Source organism: Simochromis diagramma, unplaced genomic scaffold (genome assembly GCF_900408965.1).
Source record: "Simochromis diagramma unplaced genomic scaffold, fSimDia1.1 OVJJ01000596.1, whole genome shotgun sequence".
NCBI lineage: Eukaryota > Metazoa > Chordata > Actinopteri > Cichliformes > Cichlidae > Simochromis > Simochromis diagramma.
The window spans coordinates 15,937,175-15,947,776 of NW_024387245.1; the positions used below are offsets into that span (position 1 = coordinate 15,937,175).

The window sequence follows — 10,602 nt, forward strand, 5'->3', positions numbered from 1 at the left end:
TCATATTAAAATATTGATATTTTAGTAATTTAGGGTAAATTTGTAGTTTATCATTAACAGGAACACAGTGGAAAGAAACTATAACATTCGAATTGTCTACATTCGAAGGAACTACTTCCTCTTCCGCCTTTCATAGTCATATGCGAAATATGACTGTATAAATGTGTTGCAGCCCCTTGGCGTGTGAACTCACAACAATGGCTGAGCGTAAATGGAGTCATGTGTGGACGTATTTTACCTCCACAAACAGCCGAGACTTGTGATACATGTGGCAATAAAGGGAGGTGTTGTGGCAACACCACTAACCTCGTCAAACACCTCAGAGTAAATCATATCACAGGATATGACGTCTCTCGCGGAGTCCTTTAGTGCTGCAGGCAGGCAGCGTGTTCAAATAGCGCACAACTTCAGTTTTTTTATTTCTATGAATTCTGCATTATTAAGTGATAAGAACGAGTAGTCTGATATCCTGTAATCATGATGACGCTATAATTTGAGATACAATAAAAGATACAATAAATAAAATACGTTTTTGTACAAAGTATCGGTATCGGATCAGTATCGTCAATACCACCCTGAATTTTACTTGGTATGGGATCGGAAAGGAAATCAGTGGTTTCGCACATCACTAAAGCGCAGCAGCCTTGGGCTCTGTGCCAGTAAAGGGATGCTTAGATGCTTAAAAGTGACGCTTCTTACTTTTAAGACATACATTTATTTTAATTTAATCACCACACAGCCATAGTTTACGGATAAAGAAAGAGAGGAATGGAGGCCAGAGAAACGAGCTTCCATGACTGCGAAGTTCGTTTGGTTTCTTTAAAAAGAAAAGTAGCAACAAGAACCAAACTCGCTTGTCCAGGACTTAATGTTTCTAAACTGGTGCAATGCGGAGAAGTGCGAGTACACTACGAGTTACTTTATTTCCATGCATTTATTTTTAAATGAAATTCATGCTGATACTAATGATTAACCAGTGACACCCAACCAAGATCGCCCATAGCATTGTTTTCCCAATTATCTCAAATAGCTCCCTGTAATTAATATTCTGTTATCTCTCCTAATGTGATTTTTTTGTTGTTGTTGTTGTTGTTTAAAAATGCCATTTACACACAAACACACGCTGGTCCACATCATTAAATTAGGCTTTTGGAACCCTTGTGGTGGGTTTTTAAAAAGACACTGATGCTATTTAATACTGATTTTCTGCACCCAGCCTGTCAGTGATCACATCTGTCGTCACTGCTGGGTTTATGTTGCTGTTGACAGGAAACAAACCACAGTAACTACATTCAGTTGCTAATAAACTATGTAATATTCCGTAGCTGTAATGCTGTATTGCTGCAGTGCTGTATACAGTTGCAAAAAATATGATTAAAAGAATAATAAAGTGACAACAGACAGTTGGCGTTTTGAAGATCTTTATGACATTTATTGAGCAAATGCTGCTGGGAAATTGTTCATGATGAATAAAGTCATGGGATTGCAAACAGTAGCACCTCATTAAATTCTGTATTTAAATTCAAGTCCATCCTATGCATACAGGAATGCATGTTTCTATCATTTACAGTATATATTTTTTTCAGTTGCACTCAGGTAAACATAACAGACACTGATAAAAAGCATGTTTAAGGCTAGGAGTTTCTTTAGGTTTCTTAAGCTTTATCTGCTTCGGTAAATGGATGTATATGGTATTGTGTTTATCATATCATCGTCCATTTCTTCCGTCACTGTTGGCTGTGTATTTGTTGTTGTTAGTTTCTTTTTGTCTTTTTGGCTCAGTTGGTATCTTCACGTGTCAAGTAAGGCTTCGTCAGTAGAATACATATGTCTGCATCGAGGACCCTCCATCCGCCAGTCCCCCACTTTTGCTTCAACTCAAAAACCCTCTACGCAGTAATATTGTTTATTGATTGCTTTCTAGTATTTACTCTTTTTAAGGTGTATTTCTACCATACAGAGAGGAAAGTATTCCGCTCCCCTGAGCTAACATGCAGAGACACCCCACCCACCCAAGCACCCACCCATTCGTGAGCTCACCCACTAACTGCAGAAAGGAAAAAAAATATAAGGAAGAATAAAATGTCTCAGTCACTTGCTCCTGTCCGCGTCTGCTGTGAAGCCCGTTTGAAGCTTTCACTCAACATGCATTTTTGAAATTTGTAGCGTTTAACTTTTGTCTTCTCGCTCTGACTTGTTTTGTATGTTTGAGAGTGGTTATCTTTATTACATCGCTCTAGCTGTATGATTTTCTTTGTTATGTTAGTTCTGGATTGATTGCTTGTGTTGTTCTCTCCCCTTCCTCCCCTTCCTTCTCTGCTCACTCACTCTCCGTCACCTGCTTGATAGACTGAGTGGAGTGTTTCTCGGTCTTCTTAGTAGAGACCAGTTTCTCCTGCAGCATCTCTTCCGCCTCCTTCACTGTTTCGGTCACAGTGACGGACTTGATGACATGCTTTGACCCATCCTCTCCAGTGGTGATTGTCTCCACGGTCTTGGTGATCACAACCTTCTGGCTGCCGTCTTCCTTGACAGGACTCTCGTCTACGCCATTGGTGATCACATCAGCTTCTTTTCCTTCATCCTTCTTCTCTTTCTCCTCAGGGCTACTCTTGTCTATGTCACCGTTCATGGCAACATCTTTCTTTTCAACTTTCTTCTCTTCTGTTGGCTCACTCTTTTTCTCAGTCTTGTCTTCAGTGCTTTTAGGAGCCTCAGGCTTTGCAGTCTCGGTCTTTGGGGATTCAGCTTTTGGGGAGCTAGATTTTGGGGATGCTTCTTTTGGAGACTCTGCTTTAGGAGAAGCAGGCTTGGGAGATTCAGATTTAGGAGACTCTGGTTTTGGTGATTCAGACTTGGGGGAGGCAGGCTTAGGGGATTCAGACTTGGGGGAGGCAGGCTTAGGGGATTCAGACTTGGGGGAGGCAGGCTTAGGGGATTCAGACTTGGGAGACGCAGGCTTTGGGGAATCTGACTTTGGAGAGTCAGGTTTTGATCCCTCTGTTTTGGGAGCTTCTTCTTTCTTTGGAGATTCAGGTTTTGTTTCCTCAGATTTAGGAGCATCTTCTTTCTTGGCCTCGGCCTTTGTAGCTTCAGTTTTTGGAGCCTCTGTCTGGGTTACAGGTGGTTCTGAGTCTGGCTCATCTTTTCCCTTCTTCTCATCTTCCTTTTTGCCTGCATCCTCTTTTTCCTCCTTCTCATCTCCACTTTTGGATGCTTTGTCACTACCTGCATCTTCATCCTGATCTCCACTCTCTTCTTCAGCACCTGCTCCCTCCTCTTCTCCACTGCCCTCTTTGTCTCCAGCCTTCTCTTTGTCAGGAGAGGCTTTAGACTCGGGAGCTTTGGTGCACAACATTGTCTCCTCAACTTCTTCCTCCTCTCCTCCTCCCTCTCCTTCTTCATCACCTCCCTCTGCATCATCCCCCTTTTCTCCCTCATCCTCACCCTCACCACCTTCTCCCTCTGCTTCTTCTTCCTTCTCATCCTCACCACCTTCTCCCTCTCCCTCTTCTCCCTCATCACCACCTTTTTCATCCTCCTCTTCCTCCTTGCTGGGCGCACTCGAGCTAACTTTGGCTTCAGTGACAGCTACGACTTCTTCTTCTTCTTCTCCTCCCTCCTCTCCTTCTCCCTCTTCCACCTCACCCTCTGCTTCCTCTCCCTCTGCCTTCTCCTCCCCTTCTTCCTCTTCACCCTCCTCTCCTTCCTGTGTGGCAGAGAGCTCTTGCGCTAGCTCTGCCAGGGCCTCATCCATTTCAGCCTTCTCATCCTCAACCCTTGTCTCCTCAATGATCTCCTCCACAAACTTGTGCTGCACCTTAAGCTTTGTGGGCTCCGACTTAGGCTTAGAGATTTTAGTGGTGGTGACAGTCTGGCGGTAAGGAAAAGTGCTGAAGTGGGTCTCCTCACCCTCTAGGAGTTTCCTAGTGTAACAAATGCATAAATCAGATATTTAAAGTATGCTTCTATATGAAAAGGACTGCAAATATTGTTTCAAAATTAAATTTCAATAGTGCATGAGTGTATCCTGTACCTGTATGCAGCTATTTCAATGTCTAAGGCCATCTTGACATTGAGCAGGTCCTGGTACTCGCGCAGGTGACGAGCCATCTCCCATTTGGTGCTCTTGAGCTCATTATCCAGCTGGTGAATTGTTTCCTGAGTGAAATACACAAAAATCAGTTGTTGTTATAGGGTTGAATATGTTGAATAATTTAAATGCAATACGAGGTCCAGTGCTCAAAACCAGTCTTCATGTATTATGCAAATTTTTTTGAAGCCTTAATAGTTTTTCCAAATTATCTGTTGCAGTGCTGCCCATGTCTTTCTGTAAACTCTGCAGACTCTGCGCAACAAGGCTGCTTGCTTTTTAATACATTCTGACGCAATACAGTATTCTAGAGATGTTGAATGCCTCTGTTTCAAGGGCAGCCTCCGCACTCTTTCAATACACCCCCACCCTCGCCCTAAAATCTCAGTGGTGTGATGCAAGGACAGAGCCAATCAAGGCATCGACCCATTGCCTCTGACTCAGCAAGAGAGAGAGAGAGAGAGTCTGCTGCAGCGATTCCCTTTTAACCATTTCGTGACTCTATGAAATCTCTCCAGCTTGTGAATACAATCACCCTGCTTAAGAGAAAAGTGTTTGTGCTTAACAGTCACAATTAGGCACAAGGGGACAAATGTTACAGAACCTGTCAAACATAACAGAAACTAATATTTTATATTTGTGAATGTTTTTTTTTTATTTGATTTTAAAGGCTCACGCTTAAATGCTGCGTCAGTAAAACATAAATGTGTCCTATTAAGAACATCAACTCTTTTATCAAGTTTTAAAAACAGGCTACACAATTCTTTAAGAATAATCTATGACCTGTTTTAGAGTTGAACGTCTGTTCTCAGCCCACCTTCACCGCTCTTACCGGGCTGCCTTCTTACCTGCAGGCTGGCCAGGTCGCTGTTGTGGCGGTCCTCGATGTCATTAAGCTGTCTCTCCAGTGAGTCTCTTGTACCGCGGACGGACTCCAGCTCCACCGTCTTGGACTGCAGCTGACGGCGATAGTCGGCTATCTCGTCACGGGCGGACTTTATGGCGTCCTTGTTTTGCTCTGCAGCCTCGGTCAGCTTGACGTAGCGGCACATGAACCAGTTTTCCACCTGCTGCAGGTTCTGGTTGGAGTGGCCCTCCAGTTCGCTTCGAATCTCCCGGAGAGCCTCGGTGATGTCAGCCTTCTGGAGGTCTTTCCTTTCCACTGTCACCTGAGACGCCTGAATCTGGGCGATGAGGTCGCTGACTTCTTCCTCGTGATTGTTGCGGATGAAGGCGATTTCATCCTGCAGCGACTGAACTTTCTTCTCCAACTCAGACTTTACCAACTCCGAGTCGCTCGTGTCCTTCTTCAGGACACGGATTATGGCCTCTGTCTCCTCTCGGATGCGAGCTTCTTCTTCAAAGCGGTCTCTGATCCGCTGGATGTCCTCGTCGATGTGGTCCGTGTCGAGCTGAATTTGTGCCTTGTCATGGTGGATTTGCTCCAGCAGCTCCCGTAGCTCCCGCAGCTCCTGGTCATAGAGGTCGTCCATCTGGGAGCGCGACACCTGCTTCTGCCGCAGTGCCTGGATCTCCGCCTCGATCTGCTTGTTCTGCTGCTCCAGGTAGTGCACCTTGTCAATGTAAACAACAAACCGGTCATTGAGCCCTTGAAGTTGCTCTTTCTCGTTAGAACGCTTGTAGTCTCCGTTCAGGATAGAGGTTTGACTATAATCAACGCTGTCGGCGGAGCTCAGCAAAGCTGAGCTGTATGCCCGGGTTGCCGGCATATTCACGCTCCTCTTGTAAGACGTGGTCACGGTGGAGCCGGGACTGGCCCGGGACCAGGACTGGGACCGAAAGCCGCTGGAGGGGGTGCCGCTGGAGCGGCTGTAGCCATAGCTGGTCGTTCTAGTATCCATAGTTCTCCTGAAGGGACTCCCTACAGTGTCCACCGGGTAACTCATCCGGTTAGACCACAGAAGGGGATGTGCGCAAGAATGAAGGAGGACGGTGCAGGACGTGCAGGAGTGTGGCGAACGTTTATGTGGGTGTATGTGTGCGTGCAGGTGAGGGGTGTGTGGCTCTCACAGCGACTGAGACCTCCTCTGCGTGCTCCTTATATATCCGAGGCTCTGCAGTTGCCAAAGCAAGTATGAGGAAATTTTATTCCATCCACTGAAAGAGGGGGAGGGGAGGGCGCATCCCCCTCGGGCCGTCTGCTAATGGTCCGGGGTCCCGTTCAGCTTGAACCACGTGGGCTATACGGGTTACGTGGGTGTCCGGCTTAAAGTAACCTGACAAAGTAGATAGATAGATAGATAGATAGATAGATAGATAGATAGATAGATAGATAGATAGATAGATAGATGTAGCCCCCTCTTAGTTCAGCACCATGGACAGCAACATGCAGTTCAACAGCAGTATCAGTTGCATTTATTCTCGGTTGAAAAAATAAACTTCCTTATCCTTCTTGTCAATAATACGGTATATAGAAGGTAAAAGGGAGTGCCCACCCAGTGATCCACAGCGTGTGTGTGTGTGTGTGTGTGTGTGTTCGTGTCTGCATGCTGTATTCTTGTGTTTACATTAATATTGTCCATAGTTTGTCTTTTTGGATCACTGCTGCACAGGGTAGTCAAAAACAAGCCATTTTTTCAGGGGGTGGGATTTTTAGTCTTTGTTGGACAGAGCAGTAAAGAACTTATATTAAAGTAGGAGGAGATCAAGGTGGAATGACTTGCAGGAAATGGCCCAGGGTGGAATAAAGCCTGTGCCTTCCTTAGAAGCCTTTTGGCATATGGGCAACCTGCTCAACCAAGTGAGTTATAGTGGCACTCCATCCCAAATAAATAGCTTACCTTATCAAACATCTATGGCCACACATACAGATAATTCAAACTTTAAAGTTGAGTGTTTTTTCTGTTTACCAACACTTCTAACCATTAATTGATTTCCAAACTTCTGTGAAAAGAAAAATATAATCATAGAGAAGCTGGATTAATTTTCATGAAGAGAAGTCTGTTTGGGTTAAGGCACAGCTACAAAGTACATTGAATTTTCCAACTCCTGACACAGTCTGTTCTTGTAATTGAATGTCTAAACATCAGGTATTCATTCAATAACTTGGGATAACTTCAGTGAAATGTGAAAACTAAAATGTTAACCCACTTTTGTTTTCTTTTTAATCTCCATCATGACAAAATATAATCTTTGTTAATTTACAGAACTGTTTAGAAATTAGTCTGTACAACCTACACAGAGATGTGTTTTAGCTACAACACTGTAATAGTCAGTGTTTATATTTGTACATGCTGCACGTAAACTTTCTTCCAAGTTAGTAGGATTTTTGCATGGGATTTGTGAGTTATCGAAGCATTTGATAAGGACATTTCACCCTCAACAAATGAAGCCTCACTGTGTAGGTTGGCTGCATTGTGGCTTGGGCCATCAGGGTATTGATCTCCTGTCAATCTTGAAGCTTCACTCAAATATCATGTGACTTTGATCAATGTGAAAATGATTGTTGAAGGTAATGCACCACAAACAGCTGCATCCGCCTTTTTCCCCATCCACTGCTTATTTAATTCTGTCAAAATTCTCAAACCTCTCCTCTGCAAGTGCAACCATATTTAAAATCCTGCAAAGCCAGTGCGGACATAAGGACCAAGACAGATACTTTATTGCACATCTGGAGATTGCACTTTAAATTTAAAGCTTTTCAAATAATAATAATAATAATAATAATAATTATCACCTTGATCTACAGTTTATTGTCGTCGTCCCCCCTCATTTCCTTCTGCTGAAAGGTTTAGTCAGGCAGTACAAATGCATCAAGCTTGGCCAATTTTAGATTGCTCCAGAGACAGAAAGGCAGACAGCGAGAGAAAAAGAGAGAGAGGAAGACAGAGAGGGATACAGAGAAAGTCACAATGACTTTCTCGCCCTGTTTGTGCATGTCTGCCTATTTTAAGCGCCATCGTGTATTGTAAGTAATTATACTCCAGGAGCCACACCCCAGTCTCTCTGTTTGCAGACTTTACTGTGCCCTTGATCACTGTCCCATGACGTTCTCTTCAGGCCCTGATACTGGCTGCAGGATTTCAGACAGATATATTTGCTGTAGGGCTGTCAACTCAGAACCTTGAGGTGCTTTTGGATGCCCTATGAGGGCGGTGATGGTGTGATGTACAACTTAGAGTGAGTGTGGGTGGGTTGGGCAGAAAAAGGGGAGTCATTCAACATCAGTTTTGGGCTCCAGCGCACTGCAGAAGGGTTGGAGTGTTTTCAAATAGCACTGCAGTAGAAACAGGCTCTAACAAGGAGACAAGCCCATCCCAGTCAGCCCCAGTCTGTCCCAGCCTGCAACCTGCAGTGAGCCCTCCACAGTATTGAAGTGTACCCGCGTGGGGTCAAGGTGTGGACAACCTTAAGTTGCATAGTGTAGAGGTGTACTGTTACATATTCACAGTAAGCTGCAAGGTCAGCGTGACCTTTTATTAAACCGATACGAGTGGATCATAAAAATGAGCAGCAGCATAGCAATCTTTTGTAATAACAGAATAACACAAACATATCTAAGACATTCACCTGTAAACTTAACACATAAACATCCTTGCATCAACTGACTAATAATGAAACTATTCGTTCAACTACAGTTTATAATACCTTGACTGTGTTTGCTTCACATTCATGTGTAAACTATATACACATGAACATACATGCAGTTCATTTGTTTTGCCATTTTGTGTAGAGCCAGAGGTGGTCATTTGCAAAAGTAGTTTACTAATGGAAAAAAAATAGTGCTTAAAGGTGTATTACTGTTGATCAACAAATATCAACAGATGTTGCTGCATCCTGTATCAGAGGTTACCTGAATAATCTTACGTGCTTCAATACTCCCATCTAAAAGTGTCATGAAATACAAAACTAAGGCGAAAGTTTCAACTTTCCCATGGGTAGTGGGTCATAATTATTTATTTATTATTTATTTATGCGTTTATGGTTTATATGATTGGTGAACACACGCTCACTTTCTGCATTACATTCAGCTGAGTGATATTTTATGCTTAAAAATGTCCTATGAAATAATTTCATACTCCATATTCTACACGCTAAGTGTGTATTGAAAAAAATATATTTGCACTAATGATGACTCTGTAGACTTCCATGTAGTTATAGCTATAGACTTTCAAAGTTATACATACATTTCACTAATAGAAATATTGCCTTTACCTTTTAAATAGAATCTATCTATCTATCTATCTATCTATCTATCTATCTATCTATCTATCTATCTATCTATCTATCTATCTATCTATCTATCTATCTATCTATATATATATATATATATATATATATACACACACACACACACACATCAGTTTTGTACTTTGGTACAACTACACTGAATAAAAAATGAGAGAGTCAATAGCTTCAAGCACAGAGCACATATACTAAAGTCCAAACAACCGTTTAATTGTCAAATCTAAACCTGGTTCTCCTAGAGGTTTCTTCCTGTTAAAATGGAGTTTCTCCTTCCCACTGTCGCTTGCTCATAGGTGGTCATCTGATTCTTGGGGTTTTGTCTTTTTTCTCTGTATTATTTTAGGATTATCTACAACATAAAGCTCCTTGAGGCAACTGTGTTTTGTGATTTGTTGCTATACAAATAAAACTGAATTGAATTAAATAACTGGATAATGACAAATGCTTCGTGTTTGTGAAGTCAATAAGTCAGACTACTTCCAGATTCAACCATGGCATAGTATTAAAATTTACAATTTATTAGTACATTTGTCAAACTAAAGCCCAGTTTCTGGTTGAAAATAGGTAACCATCAATTAGCAGGAGTTAAGACTGCTTTTTACAAAATACATATATTTTGATTCAAAGTGAGACTTTACGAGTGTTAGTTGGTGTAGTCACCAAGTTTAGTCATCTCTAATTGTAGTATTATATTTAGAGCTTAATCTACCTAAAGGTTTTAATGTAGCCTTCTTGTAATAGTATTCAAGAGGACTGGGAATTAACTAAATAATTGCAATACTTACCACAATGATGCTTTGATCTTTCATGCAATTAACAAGGCTGCCTGTTGCCTTTCTGTCACTTATTTATTCATGAGGTGAAGCAGTATGTCATGAGCCAGAGGAGAGAAAGAATGACACTGAGACATAAACAGACAGACATAAACACAGGGAGATTAATTAAGACGTCTGCTGATAATTCTCAGCTCCTCAGTACAGAGAGACTTCACAGGTATACACTTATATTACATTGTAGGTCCATATATGAAAATAGGACATGCACATTTCAAAGAATTTTTTACATGTCCACTTAGGTGGACAACTGATGTGTATGGAGTGACACATCAGTGGTTTATGTGCAAGTATACCATCAACACTGACACAAATACAAGAAAACAGCCTTTGAATAGCTGTTCACTGTAGTGACCACTATGTGTGAAAGGGTCAATGATCAAATGTCACATCTTTGACTGTCTTCTTTCTGTTAGGAGACCTCGGTCATCAACCCAGAGTTTTGGGTTTTCATTATTATTGTACTTT

General features: G+C 42.2%; 1 protein-coding gene across 1 annotated transcript; it reads right to left on the reverse strand.

Moving 5' to 3' along the window:
- Positions 1–1,768: 1,768 nt before the first annotated feature.
- nefma (neurofilament, medium polypeptide a) lies at positions 1,769–6,351 on the reverse strand. Its single transcript, XM_040000678.1, has 3 exons — positions 4,942–6,351; positions 4,037–4,161; positions 1,769–3,926 (listed from the first exon to the last, which is right to left on the reverse strand). The coding sequence occupies exons 1-3, from the start codon at positions 5,998–6,000 to the stop codon at positions 2,321–2,323; spliced, it is 2,790 nt and encodes a 929-aa protein (XP_039856612.1). The 5' UTR covers positions 6,001–6,351; the 3' UTR covers positions 1,769–2,320.
- Between the last annotated feature and the right edge of the window lie 4,251 nt (positions 6,352–10,602).

Excerpts from the sequence above, each read along its gene's own strand:
- nefma (XM_040000678.1), bottom strand. The coding sequence starts at position 6,000 with ATGAGTTACCCGGTGGACACTGTAGGGAGTCCCTTCAGGAGAACTATG. Across the intron at positions 4,162-4,941 it reads GCGACCTGGCCAGCCTGCAG|GAAACAATTCACCAGCTGGA; the intron begins GTAAGAAGGCAG and ends TATTTCACTCAG. Across the intron at positions 3,927-4,036 it reads ATTGAAATAGCTGCATACAG|GAAACTCCTAGAGGGTGAGG; the intron begins GTACAGGATACA and ends TTGTTACACTAG.